Source organism: Theobroma umbraticum, unplaced genomic scaffold (genome assembly GCF_002168275.2).
Source record: "Theobroma umbraticum cultivar Fairchild unplaced genomic scaffold, ASM216827v3 scaffold_147.0, whole genome shotgun sequence".
Lineage (NCBI taxonomy): Eukaryota > Viridiplantae > Streptophyta > Magnoliopsida > Malvales > Malvaceae > Theobroma > Theobroma umbraticum.
In genome coordinates, this window is record NW_018397259.1 from 1,382,431 (window position 1) to 1,404,791 (window position 22,361).

Below are 22,361 nucleotides of genomic sequence, written 5' to 3' on the forward strand. Positions count from 1 at the left end.
ATTAATTCTAATATTTAATTTTCATTACATTAAATAAAAATAAATTTATATAAATTAAAGTACTAGAAAAATAGATTATTTGCATTAATCAAAGTGATACATTTTTTTACTGTTAATTTCCAAAAATATTTTTTTTCAAAAATTCCAAAAAGAAAAATAGATATACATAAAAAATCAAATTATGATTTTTTTTGTACTTTATAAAAATTAAATTTAATATTTATATAACAATTTGTATAAATTGAGTTTCTATATTTTATAGATTTTGTTTAAATAAAATAATAAATAAATTTATATATTTTGTATTAATTAAAATTAATAAATTATATTAAATTAAAAGAAAAAAAATGAACCAAATAAAATGTGAAAAATATATAATTCTCCTCGTAATTTTATGAATAATTAAAAATAAAGTGAAAATTTCTTTAAAAAAAAAAGATAAAGTGAAAATGTAGAGACATCTCATTGAATATATGTTATGACATAGTAATAGTGTTTTTAAAAATTTTGATTTGTAGGTTGGTCTAAAAGCTGAAATAAGTTTCTTACATAAATTAAAAATTTCAACATTTTGAGAGTCAAACACGTTACTTTTGCTTTTACAATAAAAAAAATTCTTCCATAAATCAAGTTAAACATTGACAAAGTAATATAAAATTGTCCTCATAAATTATTAGATTTTGTATTGAACACATAATATAACTAAAAGATAAGTAATTAACTGCAATAATCATAAGTACTTGTATCAATGTATGGTAAGAAGGAAATCCATATTAAATTGAAACCAACATAATAAAACAAAAAGAAAAACGGAAGCGTTTTAGATTAGAAAGGTGCAAAATGATTGTGACCTTTTCTTTCGCACATATCGCCAGCATTGATAATGCAAAATATTGGGAAGCCCTTGTCATGGGCTCATTTGGAAGTGACTTAGAGATAAAGCATACCAAATCTTTTTAACTTTTTCTTTAGTTTAAAGTTAAGGATGGAGAACGACGAATGGAGCATCGTAAGCCAAAACCAATGGGATCCACTAAGTAACGTTAATGAAGTTTAAAAACTTTAATATAAAATTGTGCAAAACTTGTAATGACGGCTACTAGGGTTCCATTATCTCTTTTTATTTTATGTCGTGGAGGGTTTTCCAAAGGAATGTATAAAGGGGTGTGGAATGAAGGAAAAAGATTATCCAACTTCATTTCAGTGGTTGAGGGGTTGGGAGAGTTCGGTAATAAGAATGGGTTTCTTTTTACTAACTCCAACAGCTGGCGATTAGAGGCATTTCTCGTATTTCCTTAAACCCTCGTTATTATAATTATTATTTATTTAAATTACATCACATCACCTGCCGTCCCCTCTATCACATGATTTTACACACTTTTAAAAACTGTCCTTTCAAGTATTATGTCTAATTAAATTTATAAAGTATTTCCTCAAGCTTAAACAACTGCTTTTTCCTTGTCATAGTATTATTTTTTATTAGTAGAATATTTTTTATTTTTTTAATTATTTAAAAAATTAAATAAATTTTTATTTTTTAATTTCATTCAATTAATTTTTTATTTTAAATTAAATATATTTTTATAATTAATAATTAACTAATATTATTAATCAAAAAATTATTTTTCATTTTATATTCATGTAATGTTAAAATAATAAATAAAAAATATCATGTACTAATATCATCATGTCATAACAAAATGTTAAGTTATCATCAATAAAACATATAACTAAGTTACGTCGGTATCACTAATTATAAAATAATAAAAAATATTTTAATTAATAATAATAATTAATTATTACTAATAAAAATTTATTCAATTTAAAATAAAATTATAATAATTTAGTTAAATATACTAAAAAAATAATTTATTTAAAAATATGTTTAAATATTTTATTTAGTTTTGATGCTTCTAAAACGAAAGCCACTTTGAATTTTTTATTTTTTTAGATTCTATTAATAGACATATATATCCTTTGCTAAAAAACACTCAGTAACCAATTCCCTTTCATTTAAAATAAAAGGAAAAGACCAAAAAACCTTGAGATGAGGGCCAGTACTCCAACGGCTTGTGGCTGTAGCGAGTACTGCCCAACTAACTAGATGGGTAACCTGAGTTGGGGGCTACCGGAGCTTTTTGGATGACATGCCGTACGAAAGTTTTCAATTAAATCATATTGAAAGGGCAAAAAAATTAATGTTATAATTATTAAGACCAATAAAACAAATAAGTTTATTGTTAGTTGATGGTAAAATTATTTATGTAAAAAAATTTACAACATAAAATAGTGTAATATTATTTAACTTGATTTCAATAAGACTTTATTATTTTTCTTGATAAAATTATTCATAAAAAATATGATTTACAATACAAAATACACCGTAATTATATGACTTTATTTCATTAATGATGTATCATTGATAATCAAAGACATCCTATATGATTATTTGAGCCCTTTTGATTTTTGAGTACATAGTAAACGAATTAGGTTATGTGATATTATTTTAAAAAGTTTAAGTAGTAAATAGTCAAAAAGTTGCAATCCCTTAAGTGATTTGAAAGTTGAAACTTTAACTCAAGCGAAAGGAAAAAAAAAGGCACCTTCCATTAATCATATGCCATTCACTCCCTTTGATTTTTATAAGATTTATTTAATTAGATCCTTTTTTGAGTTACATTGTTTTTGAAAATTTATTAAAAAGCTCTAATTATCTATTAGATGGGGTTCATTAAGTTGTAGGAGTTATTTCATATTCAGTTGTCTTGGTATTTATAAATCATATGTTGATTTATCTACTGGGATCGATATATTCCACTTGGCCCGAGTGTAATCCTTCTCCTATATCTATCTTCCTTCTAACACTGTATTCAAGGGTACAACTATTCCATGTTCTTTTCACTTGGCTTCTCCACGAGTAAAATTCATTAACCTTGTTCTTGCTCGAAAACAGTTAGTATTATCACCATGAGAATAAGATAAAAGTTGCCACATGGAACACATGATTTACCCTTCTCCTGTAACCTATTTATGAAAACGAAACAAAGGGGAAAAGCCAAAATAGGGCGACGAAGAGTGTACGAGTGCTTTATTGGGCTGGTGTTAATAGCAGGTGAAGAGGGAAGCACATGTTTTCCATGGACAAAAGGATCCATGCTAAAACAGCAAAAGAAACTTATGTGATAAGCTCAGCTGATAGGCTAACAGACGACAATTTGGAACAAAATTGACGTGCAATTGTGGACCATACAACGTGTTAAAGATCTCACTGCTTACTACTGTTGAACAAGAATGTCTTCCTACTTTGAATCGAGGGAGAGCTTAGTACTAAAAGCTAAACCCCGGCCCCCACTCCGTTGACAACTCTTCCAGCAACGAAAATAGCTTAAGGCTTAGCCCAGGAACTTTCATGGTGGTTCCAAAACACAGTTGCCATGTGGTTTAATGGGGCCAAATCATCTGGGCTGTAGATCAGCGTTCATCAGCGGCATTAACATTTTGCAGGGCCCACAAAATTTCAAGATCTCAATGATTTTTATCCTTCATTTTTTATTTTCTTTTCGGGCTATCCTTTCCAATATTGAAAGGTTCTGATTGGTCAAGTTCGTTTTTGCGGGTTTCAGACGATTTGTTGGAAGAGAATGATGCCAGAATTATCCCTTCAGAAGCTTGGACTTGGGACTACCTGAGGAGGATATTCCTCTAGAATGAAACAAATAATAGCATCTTGCAAGCTGCCAATATTTAAGTCCTTTCCCTTTTGCAAACTGCGTGAGTTATGATTTTCGATATGATTATCTTTAAGATTAACTAAATTATTATGTACAGTAATCTAATTGTATTATGAACATAATATTTCACAGTTAATGTGATGAATTTTAATATATTAAAATAATTTTAAAAAGTGTTGTAAAGACATTTGGTTACAAAATTGTTAGTGTATTTATCTTAATATAAACTTGTGATAAAATTTAGCGTTGTATTTGATTATTTGCAGTCTCTTGTCAAATGCATATGGCAAGCTTAGTGATTAGCATGGACTTCGTAACTTTTTGGTTATTTATTAATAAATTTGTTTGACACAATTGTTGGTGTATGCTTTCTCTTTTTAAAGAGTTATATTCCAATATAAAAAATTAATTAACACTTTGTCCTTAGGCACAAAAATGATAGAATGAGCTGTATCCTTTTATAGCAGTTTGAATAAATAAACCAAGAATAACAAAATCTTTTTCTTGTGTTTATTGTATGTATAACTTCAAATAAGTAAATTAGTTCAATAGAGGGACAGGGACTTGAGGAGCCAAGCCCACTCCATACCTTATTGTTGCAATGCCTGCTTTTATGATTTGTGTTGACACAGATTTTATATTAATAAAAAATAAAATAAATTTTAAATTTATAAATAATTTTTTTATTAATAAACTTTTTTTTTGAGTTATAAATGTAAACCTGTTGTCCTCCAAATTCTTCATAAAAAGGGAAAATGGAACTTCTAAATGCCTTGTAGGCTTTGCATTCTTACTTAAAGCCCATTAATCATGATGTTCTTAAGGCCATAATTTTTATATAATATTTTTATTATTTTATTAATAAAACTTTCAACAAGGCTTTGTATAACTCTTTGTTAATCTGTTGCGCATGCGATGTGTTCAGGATAGTAAAATTATTTTTAATTGAGTTCAGAATGCTTTGTAAAATAAATATGCAGGAATCATGTTATTATATCTAATTATTGATGTACACTGACATGTACAAAATATTATTTTATAATATATATAATTGTTGTTATTATAGCTATTATTATGGTATTTGTGGTGGTGCTTTTATAAAAAAACACACTTATAAACAACCTCACTATTAAACAAAACTTTAAATAAAATTTCTAAACTTACAGCAGAATATATAGTAAATTTTAACTAGTTGATTTGCACCACTTTTCATTAGTTATATTTAATATTAAAAATAAAATATATAATAACTCGATCTCTCTTAAAACTTTATTTTTAGCTAATTGATATGTATTACTTTACATTAGTTACATTTAATACTTGAAAAATAGAATATGCAGTAATTCAATCTCTCTCAAAACCCTATTTTTCGCTAGTTGATATGCAACTGGTTACATTTAACACCGAAAAATTATTTTTTATAAATACTCAAATGGGAGTAATAGGTAATGAAATAAAAAAATTATTTTTTTTTATAAATACTCACACAAGAAAAATATAAAACATCAACGGGAGAAAAAAAATTCTAACGCCTAAGAGCTCCCGCCTAAAAACCCAACCACAACCCAACCCATTAGATCTCAAGCTTAAGCCCCAACAACTACTTGTCAAACCAATAATTTATTAAATGTCAAACCAAAAATCATTTGAGACTTCTTTTAAATTGAATAAATTTTTTTGGATTATTTATAATTTTCAATGCCTAATTTGCTGTAAAAAATTCGCTTGAAATTATTTATTATATGATGCAAATACATGTAATTGTTTTTTAAATACATGTTATTTTTAAAACCACAAATGATGAGCTTGGAACATTTCAAACTTTTTTATTACAGTGATCAAGTGAAGGTTACTAGTTACCATGGACCACCAAATAGAAAGGCTTGGTACTTGCCACCATGCCAACCGCAGTCCTTATTCCTCCCCTTTAATGAGTTGTATTTGTCGGGAAGCTCCGGAGCACAACTGTGTCAACCGTGATACCAGCTCCTAATCCCAACAAAATGCCCCACTCTAGACCTTCTGCCGTGGTGGCCTTTCCCGCCTCCATGGACCTCCTTCTCATCTCATCCAGAATAAAGAGCACGGTTGCAGAACTCATGTGCCCAAATTCGCTAAGCACATGTCGAGTTGTTAAAAGTTTTTCCCTTTTCAGCTCAAGTTTGGTTTCAATCTGGTCGAGAATTGCATTTCCTCCTGGATGAACGATCCAAAAGAATGAGTTCCAATCATTATTGCTTATTGGGCTTAATGCTTCCGCCAAGCACTTGTTAATGTTATCAGCTATCAATTTTGGAACATCCCTTGACAAGTGAATACTGAGGCCTGCTTCATACATGTGTCCTTCAATTGCACCATCCGAGTCAGGAACAATATTCTCTGATGCGGAAACAATTTGAAAGAGTGGCCTTTCCCTTAAGGAGTTAGGGTCAGCACCAATAATCATAGCCGCTGCACCATCACCCAACATCGCATTGCCAACGAGCGAAGGTGTGTCATGTTCATTGGGTGCACGAAAAATACCAAGCAAAACTTCAGAGCTGACGACAAGAACTCGTGAACCGGCATTGTTTTCAGCGATGTCCTTGGCCATTCGGAGAATGGCGCCACCAGCATAGCAGCCTTGGAAGTACGTCATCACTCTCTTGACTGATGATGGTAGGCCAAGCAGCTTTGTAAGACGATAATCTGCTCCAGGCATGTCCACACCCGAAATTGCAGAGAATATGAGGTGTGTGATCTGAGATTTTGGTTGCCCCCACTCCTGGATGGCTTTTGATGCTGCTTCCATGGCAAGTTTGGGTACTTCAGCGGCAAGAATTTGTTGACGTATGTCAAGAGATGGGCTGCTGTAGGTGCTGATGTTGGGATTCTTATTAATAATTTCTTCAGTGAGGACAAAGTGGCGTTTGCTTATCATTGATTTCTCACCTGTTTTGTTTATAAATAACCATCATAATATAACAACATATGCCAAGAAAAAAAACAAAAAGAAAAATCAAAACGTAATGACTAATGAATTTTGCTATCTAGTCGAAATCAGAAATGCATAATAATCCTAACATAGCTTTATACTTAAAAACTGTAGTCATAATTTATAATGAAAAATTGAAAAATGCCTTTTTTTTTTTATAATTTTTTTTAACATGAGTGCAAATTGAATGATTAATTACATCATGAATTTCGATGAGTATGATAATGTTAATATATATATATATATATATATGATTAAACTTTATCAACTTAATTCTTCAAAACAATTCATTATCAAATATATACTTACATATGCGTTTGAATTTTTCTTTCAATTGTATCATATGCTCGCTTTTAGTAACTCTAAAATAATAATCAGGATAATCAGCTTGAGAGATACAATAAGTCGGAACCGCTTTGCCAATAGAAAGAATTGTTGCCAGGCTTTGCGCTGGTTTTCTCCTTCCAAAATTCTCAGGTAAAGCCATTGCTGTCAACCTGGAGGTATGCAAGAACTATGGATACTCAAAGCAGGAATGTAATGGAAAAAAAGGAAAAATGCTGGATTTATATAGTAAGTCTTTAAGTTGTAGAAAATAGGTATTTTTTCTTAGAGATTAAGTTGTTAATTAGTTATCCATTTTCTGTGTAACCGTATTCAATTATGATGAGAGAAAAAGGGTTAGTATTTCATTATTAATTAGATTAATGTGGTGGCAGTGGCACTAGGAAGAGAGATGGTTAGGCAGGAAGGTTTTTGCAGAGCATAGGGAAGGCTTGAACTACCCTCTACAACTGCAAGGACAAGCCATGACTATCTACAGTCCGTATCCATTCCGCCAGATATCTCATTTTTCTAAAGTCCAAACAACAACCACCGTCAACGAAACATTCAACCAGCATTATTAAATCCAAATAGAAATTACAAATCACTAATAACAAAAATCAATCGGAAAAAACCTAAGAAATACAAATACAAAAATAATTAAAAAAAAGATACAAACCCAAAAAGGAAGAAAATTTGCTCTGTCAATTTTGAGAAACTTTATGGGTTTTACGAAAAAGAAGAGATTAAAGGTTAAAGCGACAGTCAAATGGGAGAAAAAAAAAATTGGTGAAAGGGAATGAAAGGAAGAGAGGAAGGGGAAGCCGCATCCGATTGGGAAAGGTTAGCTTTGAGAGGACAAAAATGAGAAAGGTGTCTGATGGAGACAGAAAAAGAATTAATTATTTTAAAATAATAAAAAATATAAAAATAAAAAATCAAATATATCATTTTAATGATTTGATTTTTATGTTAAAAGTTTAAAAAACACACTGGATACTATATAATATAAAAATTTATTAATAACATTGAAGCACTAAAAAAATTCTTTTAAAAAATAAATACTTTAAAATAATTATTTTAGATTTATCATTATTATTATTATTTATAATTTTTTAATTAAAACTTATTCTTTATTATTGTTATTATTATTTATAAATTTTTTATTTAACATTAATTTTTTTATAAATCTATAACATAATTAAATAGAAGCCCCAAAGGGGCTTCCTCGATTTGCCACGTTTCAGTTTTCTTATTTTACCACGTGGCAGGTTGCAGAGTGATCAGAAAAAATAAATTGCTATTGAGTGAGTCAAACAAAACAATAAAGAATGCACTTAAAAGGGTGACCACGCCCGTTTTTAGAAAGGGCTAGGGTTGCCGGGGGGGTTTGGGGAATTATGGCATGATAAGCAGATAAGACCCATCCAAAGAGTGGCATACCCCCTCAGTCTACTTGGTCCCAATTCTAGATTTAGATTTTTTTAATATTTGTTTGGTCTAATAGTTGTTAATTTATTTATTTCTTAAAAATAAAATTTAAGTCAAACATAATTTTGAAAATCTCTTTAAAAAAGTTCTTTTAAAAAAATTTAAAAAAAAAGTTAAAGAAAATGAGCTTTGTTTTCTCTTTTCTTTATTTAAAAACACATCAATTTTTTAAAAAATATCTCTTTCTCAATCAAACTCCCTCACCTCTCCTTGCTTGTGCAAATCACCATTCTCCAATACAAATTACGATCTCTTTCTCTTCTACTTTTCTCTACAAAAATTATTAAGAAAAAAAAAATAAAAGACTCAATAACATAATAGCAAAATTTAAATTTTTTTTGTTCTTACAAAATTTAAGAGAAAAAAATTCAAATTTCAAAATTGTATTCACATACTACTTAAATGTTTTTTCTCTTCTTCACTAAAAAGGATTTGAATGTCAAATGCATCGTTTTTTTTTCTTTTTTTTTTTGAGAATTGAAGTATCATGGTCCGATTGCTTTGTTAGATCAACAACAATCTAATACTATTGTTACAAGTTTGAGAGTTGTTCTATTTCTGTATTAATTTCTTTGATTTTAACATTTAAAATCATATATAAACTTGAAACTTTTAATTATAGTTTATTAGGTGATTGAAGATGACACTTGTTTATTAATATATTTTTTTTAACGTAATAGTTGGTGCATGCTATTTCTTTTTAAAGTGTTGTATTCCAACCTATATTCCAATATAAAACATTAATTAACATTTTGTCCTTAGGCACAAAAATGAGAAAATGAGCTGTATCCTTTTATAGTTTGAATAAATAAACCAAGAATAACAAAATCTTTTTCTTGTATTTATTTATATTTGATGCATTGGCAATGTAGAGCTCTTATACAATGTCAAGGCATCAAATGGTGCCATTTCATCAAAAAATAAATTTAAAATTTTAAGAGATTTAAAAATAAATATTTTTATTGTTTTAAAATAATAATAATTTCTTTCTATCTCCAACTCCATCTCACCCAATCTTTTCTTCTTTCTTTTGTTCTTCTCCTCCTGTTATAATTTCAAAACTTTAAATTTTTAATTTTGATTCTTAAAGATAGTATTTATTTCTATCTCCTTGTTAGTTTTCCATTTTCTATATATTGTTATTGTTTATTTATCACTTTTATTTGATTAATGAAATAGGCTTTCAAACACCTTGGACACTTAACTGTGAAGACACCATTATGAAGTTTCAATGCGATAATCTTGTGGGTCTCATGCCGTGAAGAAGAAAAATGGATTATTGTTTACAAATTTTTATTTAGGGTGTTTTTTTCCCTTCATCTGTTCATAAATCTAAAATGAGTTTGTACTTGATAGATTTTTGTTTCGTCTTGCTTAATCTCCAATGGATTCAGAATATGTGGAATTACTAAATATTGAAAAAAGCTTCAGTTCTACAGATTTTTTGTATGCTACACGTTGCTATGCAAGTCATGGATCCCCCATCAATAAGTGATGGAGTGGGTCTTGGGTATATAAACATTAGCCTTTCACTACCTATTAGGGACATCTTTTGGGTTAAAATGTAAGTTCTTGATTTATAAGTTTACTTAAACTCTATTTTCAAAGTTTAAGGTCGCATGAAGTTGGGCTAAGAATTGGTTCGTTACATTTGGTATTTAAGCAGATATGGATCTTCACTGATATGGACCCCCCATGAGAGATGCAAGGGTCAAGGTAGACTTGAACTCCATGAGAGATACAAGGGTCAAGGTAGACTCGAACTAGTGTAAGAGTTCTCCTCATGTGGTAAAGAGCTAGTGTAACGGAGGTGTCGCACAATTAGGTGGGGTAGAATGTCACGAATCGCATATTCCTAAGAGATAAGATAAGTCTTGAGTATATAAACATGGGCTTTCCACCATCTATCAGACATATCTTTTGGGTTGAGAATATGGACCCATGATTTATAAGTTTACTTAAACTCTATTTTCAAAATTTAAGATTGCATGAGGTTAAGCTTAAATTTCAATCCGTGACAAGTGGTATTAGAGTATATCCAATCTTGACCCAATTTCACATTAAGTACCTTTGGCGGAGGTAGGCAGGGTGGTAGACAACGATTAGGGCGTTGCCGAATTAGGTGGGTGAGGATGTCACGCCTAGTCCTTCAAGAAGGAAGTAGGTAGGGTGCTTCCAAAAATCAGACATTGGGCAAGTAAGCGAGTCTTGAGTGACTTATAAGTAGTGGCACTGCATATCCCATTAAGTTAGCCTTTTAGGGAGTAGTGGTGAAGCCTCCTTTAATTTTGGTGAAGCCATGGCCACCTTAAAATTTTTAAATTTTTTATATCATATAAAATTTTTAAAATTTTTAATATAATATCTGAACGGGCTCTTTCAAAATAATTTTTCATTTAATAATTAATACAAATAAAAAATAAAAAAAAAATATCAATTCTCACTCAATTTTAAAATTTTTTTAATTTATATTATTATTTTTATTTATATTTATTTTTACTATTTGCTTATACGTTCTAAGTTTCTATAGATTTTTTTATCCAAATTTCTACAGACCATCAACAATATTCTTTTTCCTTTTTTCATTATGTCATATATGGGTTCTATCTTCCCCTTGTTATATTTTTCTTTTTCCTATTATGTGAATTTTATTTTCTATGATTTTAATCTTTAAAAATTAATAAATTATTTTGTAGTTTTTGAATGTAAGTTGCGTTGCACTATTACTTAAACTTTCATGAATGTATCATTTTATCTGTTAATCCTGATTATGTAAGAGAAAATTATCATAAATATATATATTTTACATACTTTACATTTTATATTTAGTTGAAAGGAAATTATTTTGAATATATAGTCTTTAAACAATCTTGGAGGAAATTACTAATCTTATATATTTTATTTAAATATTTATGTTTTATGTATTATAGTTTTATATTTAGCATCATAAGTTTAAATACAAATAAAATAAGAATATTGGAGGTTGGCTATATTTATATTTTTCAAGTTTGATTAAAGTATGAGTAAGTTGAAAACAATTGACAAATTCTTAAAAAAAAAAGATGTAAATCGTTTAAATGATTCTCTTACATTTGATTCACCAAGTCTCAAAATTTTAACTCATGAATAACAACAATGCGAATGAAAATGTCAAAAACTAAATCCTAGAGAAATAAATGTTCTTCAGTACATAATTAATAATTGATGAATTTGAATTCAAGAAATCGAGTACAAATTTCTTGAACAATTATTTTAAGACTTTTTTTTTTGATTTATATGTTATATAAAATTATTTTCTATTATAATTTTTTAATTATTGATTAAATTCAACATATTAGTTTTTTAAATTTTTAACCCTTATTCTTTTGTCTTTGACCTTCCCAACAAAAATTGACTAGTTCTGCCCCTGACTGGTTAGAACCTATTGCATTTATGTTTTGCTATCCACTTTTTCCAACCGCTTTACTCCAAGGCAAATCAGCCATTGTTGAACAAATCAAAGATTTTACCTTATTATCAATTACCATTTTTTGAAAGTAATCTTAAATAGAATAGTGAAATAAATATTAGGAATTAAATTAAGAGGAAGAGTACATTAAATATTACTTCGAGGAATCAAAATTAAAAATTTAGAAGTTTACTTTTCAAAAAAAAAAAGGATTTTGAATCTATTGTTGTTGAGGGAAGAAGAGGAAGAGATTGAATAAGAAAGAGTAAGAGAGATAAAAAATTATTTATCTTTTTTTTTAAATTTTTTTAAAAAATTAATAATATTAATTCTAAAAATCCTTTAAATTTTTGAATTTATTTTTTAATGAGGTAGCATGATCTTATGTCTTGATAATGTATAGAAATTACACATTGTTAGCAGGGACATTAGGAGCCAAGCCCACTTTATACCTCACTGTTGTAATATCTGCTTTTATGATTTATCTTGATGCCTCTCTCAGATATCAAATTAGTAAAAATGAGATAGATTTTAGATTTATAAATAATAACTAATTATAAACAATATATTATAAAAATTAATATGATAATTAATAAAGTTATTAAGTATAATCATATAAATAAAGTCTATTATAAGTTCTAGTAATACTTATACATAAATTAAATATATAAAAAATATTTTACTTTATTATGTAAATGAAATTAATGACACAACTTATATGGTATAATGTTTTATATTAAAGTTTGTATAAATAATAACTAACTATAAACTATATGTTATAAAAATTAAAGTGATAACTAATAAAGTTATTAAGTGTAATCATATAAATAAAGTTTATTTTGTGTTATAGTAATGCTTATGTATAAATTAAATATATGTATATATATAATATATTAATACAATTATATATATATATTCATAATATTTTATAATAAAAAACATTACTAAAGTGTAATAATTATAATATATTAATATGTAAGATATTTACTATAATATGTTATGCTATTAACATATAAGTTATATTATTTAAAATATATAACATGTAATTTTATAATAATATAGATTTATAAATAAATAAATATATAAAATTAATATTAAATTATTATGATTATGATTTGTATATGTACATTTAATAAACAAATATATTTTAAATATATTATTAATTAAGTTTACAATTAATTCTTCTTAATATATATAAAAGTATTATATATATTAATACATAAAAAAATTAGTTTTATTTTTTGGGTGGATTGGTTTAAAAATTTTAAACAGAGAATCGACTAAAAAATCAATTGAATCAAATATTTTGAACCAATTGACCAATTAGATCGAATCATTTTATTCAGATCGTAGTTGGTTTAGATAGATAATTGGTCGGATTTGGTTTTTTTCATCCCTATGCATATCTATATGTGACATGAGTAAAATTTTTGAGAAAAACTCTAAAAAAAAAATATTCGCGGGAGACTTCGGGCTTTGGCTTCTTTAAAAATAAATTTTAATTTAATTTTTGTTAAAAAGTAAAATAGCCAAATAACCTATAATTGACTGTTCTACAATAACAATAAAATTAATAGAATATATTAATAGTTACAAATCTGAGGATGTACATTCGCCGAAGTTAAATTTACTTAGAAGTCCTCATTAATTTGGAATTAATCTAGAACCACGAGTGACATAATAAACCTAGGGGTTTATTATTATGACAAGCATCCAATCTTAAAACAAATGGACAGTGAGGAGGGATATAATTAAAACAAAATTTAACAAATATGAGATAACACCACTTAATTGGTTCAATTGCTATTTGATAAAAATAGAAAGGGAAAGATCCAAATCCAGAAGCTATGCAAGAAAAGCAATTCTTAATTAAAACTCTCAACGACTTAAGATCACAGATGATCAATTTGACAGATTTCAAACTTTTTATTGCAATGATCAAGTAGGGCTTATTTGGGTAGCATAACAAATGCCTTACTTACCGATGACCATATGAATTATTAGTTTATGGAGAATCATGGAAATGTGAAGCCGTTCACGGATGGGTAATAGTAATGGGGAAGCTGCGGAGCACCACTGTCTCCACTGTAATACCAGACCCTAAACCAATTAAAAGCCCCCATTCTAGGCCTTCACCTGTTGTGGCTTTTCCTTTCTCTAAGGACTTCTTTCTCATCTCATCCAAGATAAATAACACGCACGCAACACTCATGTTCCCAAATTCGCTGAGCACATGCCGAGTTGCTAGGAGTTTTTCCTTTTTTAGCCCAAGTTTGATTTCGATCTGGTCGAGAATTGCACTCCCTCCTGGATGAACTATCCAGAAGAACGAGTTCCAATCATTAATGCTAATCGGGCTTAATGCTTCCGCCAAGCAGCTCTCAAGGTTGTTAGCTATTAGTTTTGGAACATCCTTTGACAATTGAATACTGTACCCTGCTTCACGTACATGTCCTTCGATTGCACCAACTGAGCCAGGGATGATATTCTGTGCTGTCGAAACGATTAGAAACAATGGTCTTTCCTTTAAGACATCAGGATCAGCACCAACGATCATTGCTGCCGCGCCATCACCCACGATTGCTTGACCTATAAGCGAAGCTATGTCATGTTCGTTGGGTCCATGAAATGCACCGATTGAGATCTCAGTGCTGACAACAAGAATGCGTGCTCCAGCATTGTTTTCAGCGATGTCCTTGGCCATTCGAAGGATGGTACCGCTCGCATAGCGGGGTTGGAAATTCAACATGATTCTCTTGACGGATGATGGTAGGCCAAGCAGCTCCGTAAGATGGTAATCTGCTCCAGGCATGTCCATACCTGAAAGTGAGGAGAATATGAGGTGCGTGATTTGAGATTTTGGTTGCCCCCACTCTTGGATTGCCTTTGATGCAGCTTCCATGGCAAGCTTGGGAACTTGAGCGAAAGCAATTTCTCGACGTACGTCAAGAGATGGGTCGTTGTAGGTGCTGATGCTGGCGTTCTTCTTAAGAATTTCTTCAGTAAGGACAAAGTGACGTTTCCTTATCATTGATTTCTCACCTGTTGGACCGCTTACAATAACCATCAAATCGTTACAACTAATTAAATCTGACTAACTAGGAGAACTCAGATATGTATATATGTCGATGATAAATTTGTACTAAGAAACCAGGAAAAGGCAAATTGACTATATAATTGTCTCTTCTTTAACAGTATTTACTCAAAATGGTTAGACTTCTTAGACCATGAGATAGATGACTATATATATGAGCCATTATTTTCCATGCTATGTATCATCTATGATTACATATTACTAAGCAGTGCACTTACATATTTGCTTGAATTTCCCTTTCAATTGTGTCATGTGCTCACTTTTGGTGACCCTAAAATAGTAATTGGGGTAATCAATCTGAGAAATACAGAAAGCTGGATTTGCCGTGCCAATGGAAAGGATTGTTGCTGTACTCTGAGCTTGCTTTTGTCTTCCGAAATTCTCTGGTAAAGCCATTGCTGTCAACCTGGTTCCTATATAAGAACTATAAGCAGGAAAGTGATGAATAAAGAAATAGTGTACAGCTGATTTATATTCCAAGTCTATAACAGTTGAAGATGGGGATTTCCTTGTAAGCTAGGCTATCAACTTCATCTGTAGGTCTAAAAAAGGAAATAATGGGGAAACAAGGAGTTGAGCATTCATTTTTACATTAATTGGTTATGATCTCAGATGCTTAATTTGTCTCATTATCGACTACATACCTACAAAGACCGGAGGAAGGAACTTTGCCAAATGGTGACTTCTTCTTTCTTCAATTAATGATTATTAGCTGTTTCTCTCCTCATCGATCTTAGTCCAAAGTATTTTTTGTTTCCTGCATATCTCTGAATAGCATAAAAATGATAGAAAAAGTCGGTGAAACTAGCAAAATATAGAGACAAGTAATTAATTAGAATCATATCCAGTTGTTGGGATTTGATTAGTTTCATGCAAAAGGTTGCTGAGCTTCTCATTTCAGCAACACGTTTTAGTATCATAGTCAATCTTTGTCAGACACCCGAAAATCTCATTGCTACGCAAATCGAGTGACAGAAGTTCAAAGGCAGCCTACCAAATCCCACCATTTCACCCCGAAACATCCAACTACAACAACAGTTGATTAATAGACGATTACAACTCTCAGTCACAGATTAATGGCACCAAGCACCAAGGACATAGTCTAAGCTCCTTGGAAATTGATTCAATTAGTTCAACATCCACAGCTCCAAGGTTTTTATCAAATTTGGAACTTCATCTTATCTAAAATCAAACACAAAGTAGGAAGTAGAGAAATCTAAAAAGTTAAACAAAAAGAATTTACCATGTGTAACGTAATTAAAAATGTGGGGATCCCCTCTGTTAAATGTTGACTTTAGCTCATCGGAAATTAATTCATCAATTTCAGTCCTGTATACTATACTTTAATAAATAATGTAATTAAAGAAAATTAATAACTTCATTAATACTTTCTTAAAACAAATTTCATCAACCTTCAAGTATATATGTTGACATGGTACCTAAAAGTCACTTTCAACTTTTAAAAAAATTTAAATTGATCGTTTATGGCCTCATAGCAAGTGGGTTCAAGATCCCATTTCTTCTGTTTTTTGTTTTCTTTTAGAAAATGAAAAAGCTAATGGGGATTTTGATATTAAAAGGTGGCTAGGATCCAAGTTAATGTTATTTTTATTCCAAGATACTCAACCTAAGCTCTTATTCAAAACCCCAGGGTGGCATAGGAATTTTCTTTTTGGTTGTAAAATCAAAATTTTGATATTCCAAAGCAAGAGGCTGTAAGTATATATCAAAAAATATATATTTTGGTAGCTGGAATTTGAAATTTAAACTTGGAGGTTTTAAAATTTCATATTTGTTTTCTAAAATGAAATAACTAGAATTTACGGGGTGCTGAGAAAGACCCGTCATTTTCTAAATCTGAATCATATGTATTAAAAAAAAGATATGAAATTAATTGAAAAGAAAGGAATGTAAACTTCCCTGATAATCTCTTTCTTCCGAAACAAAATGATGCAAATTACAAATGATTGCTGAGTAATTGGAAAATATTCAGTCCCATTTTCATTTTCATCGCTGCTTTTAATATTTTTATTTATTTTTTACTTTCGAAAATGAAAGGTAGATAGTGCATTTGTTTATAAATGAAAATAATAATTTTTTGAATGATTACAATTATACTTATACTAATAATTTATAAGAGCATAATCCATGCCTCTATTTTATTATATATAGAACAATATAGAATTATTACTGCATTTTAGTCATTTATTTATTTTTAATTAATTATGCTTGGGTTTTTTTTAAAATATTTTAAAAAATAAATATAAATAGCCTAAACCAATGATCAAAACTAACAACCAAATAAAATTTTAATTTATTATTTTTTAGCTTTTTGCACTTTGGCTTGAGTTGCCTGTAAATCAAATCAATTAAATTAATGTGTCATTTCCAGTTCATCCATCCATATGAACTGATAAGATTTTTCAAGGTTTATCCGAAGGCTTTCTGTCAGCTATATCATTGGTAAAAAAAATGACAGGAGGTTGGAAAGAATATTTTATTTTATGTATAATTTGGATAGCAACTGAGCTAATATAGATGTTAATAGAGAGGCAAAGCATAGAATTAATTGTCTTTTTCCTTTTTTTTTTTTATGTATACACTCAATTATAACCATTAACAGTTTCTCATGTATAAGAAAAATGTTATTTAACATATAATATAATAATTCACTGAATTAGAGACATTCATGAATTTTGAGATTGCATTTATGAATTTGATTGTCTTTAAATTTACAAATTTACTAGAAATGTAGAGATGAAGTACTCCAAATATCTATAGGCCTATTCTAAGAGTGCCCAATTTAAAGATCTACCATCCCAAGAAAATACCATTTTAACTTAAAAATTGGCAATTACATGAACCACTCAGAAAATGGACACTAATGCCATTGATGCTGAAATTGCAAAAAGAGAACCCATTAACCTTAAAATGTAATATTTTGCCAAAAGAAACAAATTAAATGAGATTGCAACAAAATCTTTTTATTTACCAGTCTAATCTTCAATAGAAAAAATGTTGATTCAAAACAAGTTGAATCTTCAAAAATAAAACCCATTAACCCTTAAAACACATTATTTTCCTTGTCTTCAATCTCATATTCAAGACCAAACACTACTATCCCTCTCTTGGTTCTCCCTCTTGGATTGTTTTCTTTTTATTTTGTTCTTTCTCTCTTAATTTTTATATTAATCTCATTTAATTTAGGGTTAAAGTTTTTTGTTAATTTTTTTTTCATGTCAACATTTGTCGTGTAAATATTTTTGCCACATCCATACCTGCTAATTAATCACTTTAAAAGTACCTCTCCAGCTAATGGTGGTACTTACTTAGATTATGATATATTAGTTTTGAAAATTCATGTTTTCTTTGGTCAGAGATTTCTAAATTTAATAAGGAAGGCCGTTTTCTCCTTTTCGATTTGCTTTCCTAAATTTCAGAAGGCAAGTGAAGGAAAACTCACTACAAGTACCTCATGTATGTATCAGTTCCATCTATCTTAGTTAGCAGTATTAAACAGGAATAAATAAAGAGATAAAACCAGTACATTAATTAAGGACTCCTCTCCATTCTCCAATGGCAGTAGAAAAATCTTATCATTATGTCTCTCATTGTAATTGCAATTGACAACGAATATTAATTTAAAATCAACTAATATCATTTTATTCAATTAAGAACTAAACCTCGAAAACTTGTCTGCAATTGGCAACATACCAATCAAGAGATGAACATTGACGACTGACAACAGGACACGGTAAAAATATTGTAATACTGTGACCTTCCAAGTCATAAACATTAAGGTTTCTATTTTCAAGTTTAGTAGATGGAGTTTCTTCGTATAATAGAATCAGTGATCGGGTAACAAGTGCCGCGCCAATAATTTGTGAGGAAAATTGCATTGTCGCCTATACTTTTCACCTCCACCCATGCCCTTGCACAGAAATCAAACTTGAACCCTCCAAAATTTTCAATCCAATCAAACAATTTCAACGGTAAATATTTGCATACAAGTAATTTCTCTCAAAAACTTCAAGAAAATAGGGTTTATTATCTTCAAGGTAGAATAGCTTTGATTCGTTTCCGACAGTGATCAATTTTGTAAATAGAGTGTTTGACCCTTCAAACTCGATTATAAGCAAAGAATATGCCCAAGTGAGGCAATAAGTCTTTCCTCCAAACGCTGTCATAGTAGAGACATTGTCTTCCGTATTTTGTTTGGAATATTTAGAATCAGTAGGAGAACAAATTTTCAAGGCACCATCTTTGTCATCAATGAAAAGGATGAGGCAGTTTGGATCATTTGGAGGTGCCGAGAGAATGCAAATGACCGTTTTGAAATTCAAAGAAGGAAGTTGAATTGTCTCCATCGACACAAGATTTAAAAGGAAACAATCGGGATGAAACATGATCCACTAACACTAACCATTCAAAGAATATGTCACATATCAATATATTACACATCTCAGCAATGATTTTACTACATGTTTGGTTGGAGGAATACATAGTTAAGCCATTCTCCCTCTAGTCTTAAGGAACATTTATTTCTTTGTTTGGTTGTTAAATACTTCAAAGAATTGCCATTCCTCTGGAATGGCTCTTGCAGAAAATCATCAAAAACCAAAGAATAACTAATACCAACTTCTCCCATGGTATTAACTATTCTTTAGTTGAGGAATAGCCTTAAAAAATAATAAAAATCAAATTGCCCCTTACAAGTTTGAAAAATTACAACCTTATTTATCCAAAAGCAATCTTTTTTTTCTCTCTCCTCTTCCTCCTCTCCTTTCATTCCAGCTTTTAATAAAATATTAATATTTTAAATAAATTATAAATTATTATTATTTATAAAATATAATAAAAAATAAATAATAACAATAACATTTTAATTATAATTAAAATATTGATATTTTAAAATGTTAATGATTAAATTATAAATATAATATTAATATTAAAATTATCATTTATTAATATTTTAAATAAATTATAATTTATTAATATTTAAAAAATAAAATAAAAAATCGTAATAACATTTAAATTATAAATAAAATATTAACATTTAAATTATCAATTATTAATAATTTAAATAAATTATAAATTAGTAATATTTAAATAATAAAATAAAATAAAAAAATTAATCATATTTTATGATGAAGGGTATTTTTATCTTGTTATCTCCTATTTCTTTTTTATTCTAAAGTTATTTTTACCAACTAAACATTACAGTAATTTATAATAACCATTTCTCTTGTATTTCATTCGTTATACCAAATTATATAATAATTATTTTATTTTATTCTTACAAAATAATTATTTTATTTGATTTCTATCTATTGCACGAACCAAACATGGTTTTAGTGTAATACCAATGTGGTGATACACTGAAGAACGTTTACCTTGGATTATATTCTCCATGAGATATAACAAGCCAAAGGTAAGGTTGAAATATGCAGGGAGGAAGAGAATACGGAAGTCGCTCTTCCTCCGTTGTTGCTTCCTTTTCCATAATAATATCCTACGTCAAAATAATTTAATTACTTAGTTGTTATCAAAACACATATAAACGGAGGCAAGGGGTGCCAATGGGTTCATGCCCCTGACTTTTTGTCCTAGAGTAATTAATTCTTTTTTTCCTTTTTCTTTGATGAAATAGAGAATTACACATATTATAAAAGCTATCCTGTAATACTAATTAAAGAAAGTCAGTTTTTATGAAATAGCTTTGCTGGTAATTATTTAAGAGTTAGAACTAAGAGGCAGAAATATCTATAATTATTGCTAATTAAATTTGCTAATATATAAAATACACATTGTTCAGAATTTACGATCGTAACTGAAGTTTTTCTGCTACAAAACAACAATGGATTCTACTAAAGTTTAATTATTAGTTTAACGTCAAGCAATAATATAAAAATGAAGATTAGGATTAATTCATACCTTAAAAAGTCAGAAGATCGCTTGTTGAGAACAGAATACTTCCTTTGCTTCCTTCCAGGGAATTATGTTGTCAACCCATCCATATGAAAAGCACAATATATATATTTGTGGCAACTAAGAGTTGTTTTCTTTTTAGAAATTGGATTTTACAATTTTAATTATACCAGTAAATTTTTTTTTTTTGAGATGCATTATTTAAATTAAATTAGAGAAAAAAAATAGAAATTAAGTTGCATGGGCATTGCATTTACCTTGTCTGTGTCGACATCGCTGATACTCCTTTCCATGTTAGGATTATAAATATAATTACAATAGCAATAAGTCCTATTTAGTGTAAGCCAAGATACTTCTTTCCATATTAATTAGGATTACAATTAATATTCGTAACCATAGATGAATAATTAGTTCTATCCTCTAGAGGTAAAATTATTGTATGAAAATTGATTGTAACACCAAAAATTATTGTGGTTAAGCTTGGATTTGAATGTGATAATTCAGTGCTTGATATGTATGCCAAAAATGGGAATATGAAGAGTGAGATAGTTTTTAGTAAATTGGATAAAATCAGTGTGTTTCCTGGAATATTTTCATAGCTGTATATGTCCAGAAAGGACAAGGTGAATAAGCTATAGAGTGCTTGCAAAGAAATGCCTGAATGTTCAGGTAGGGTTTAACTCTATGATACTGTGTCAGTAGTCCAGCATAATATTAATAGTCAAAAGAGGAGAGAATTTAAGACTATGTGAAATTGATAAGACCACTTTATAATAAATGATTCAAAATTACTCATGTTAATGATAAAAGAAAACCAATAATAAATATATAAATAAAGATATATGTATTGTATATCCATCCTATCGATGTAAAAAAACTTATAATAACATATTTATTTTCGAAAAGAAAAGAAAACAACGTGCAATTACTATGTTTTTATTTATTTATTTAAACTCAATTATTGTTATGCTTGGAAGTAATTCTCTTACATATAACGAGACCAATTTAAATATTCTATAGATAAAACTAAGTGAACCTTATAGTAAGTCTAACATTACTGTAACGTCAATAAATAAAATTTTTAAAAAATAATAACCTGTTTAACAGGTTAATAGATAAACAATATATATAATTTTTAAATTTATCCATTTTAGGATAACAATGTAGATAATTTTTAAATTTATTTAGTGTATTTAAAAGTTATTTAAGTTTTAATTTTATTTTATTTTTAACTTATAAACTATAAGAATATTATTTTTTTAATATTAAAATTATATTTAATTAATTAATATAATAAAAAATTTTATTATCACTTATTATGTTAACTCTTACACATTTATGTTAAGATTTTTACTTTTTTATTTCACTTTT

At 28.8% G+C, this 22,361-nt stretch overlaps 2 protein-coding genes across 2 annotated transcripts; both read right to left on the bottom strand.

Moving 5' to 3' along the window:
- Positions 1-5,501: 5,501 nt before the first annotated feature.
- LOC110414986 (chalcone synthase-like) lies at positions 5,502-7,216 on the bottom strand. Its single transcript, XM_021426427.2, has 2 exons — positions 7,015-7,216; positions 5,502-6,662 (listed from the first exon to the last, which is right to left on the bottom strand). Exons 1-2 carry the CDS (start codon positions 7,190-7,192, stop codon positions 5,659-5,661), a joined length of 1,182 nt encoding a protein of 393 aa, XP_021282102.1. The 5' UTR covers positions 7,193-7,216; the 3' UTR covers positions 5,502-5,658.
- A 6,598-nt stretch (positions 7,217-13,814) lies between these two features.
- Positions 13,815-15,489, bottom strand: LOC110414982 (chalcone synthase-like). Its single transcript, XM_021426422.2, has 2 exons — positions 15,281-15,489; positions 13,815-15,010 (listed from the first exon to the last, which is right to left on the bottom strand). The coding sequence occupies exons 1-2, from the start codon at positions 15,456-15,458 to the stop codon at positions 14,004-14,006; spliced, it is 1,185 nt and encodes a 394-aa protein (XP_021282097.1). The 5' UTR covers positions 15,459-15,489; the 3' UTR covers positions 13,815-14,003.
- Positions 15,490-22,361: the final 6,872 nt, after the last annotated feature.

Excerpts from the sequence above, each read along its gene's own strand:
- LOC110414982 (XM_021426422.2), bottom strand. The coding sequence starts at position 15,458 with ATGGCTTTACCAGAGAATTTCGGAAGACAAAAGCAAGCTCAGAGTACA. Across the intron at positions 15,011-15,280 it reads AGGGAAATTCAAGCAAATAT|GTGAGAAATCAATGATAAGG; the intron begins GTAAGTGCACTG and ends GCGGTCCAACAG.
- LOC110414986 (XM_021426427.2), bottom strand. The coding sequence starts at position 7,192 with ATGGCTTTACCTGAGAATTTTGGAAGGAGAAAACCAGCGCAAAGCCTG. Across the intron at positions 6,663-7,014 it reads AGAAAAATTCAAACGCATAT|GTGAGAAATCAATGATAAGC; the intron begins GTAAGTATATAT and ends TAAACAAAACAG.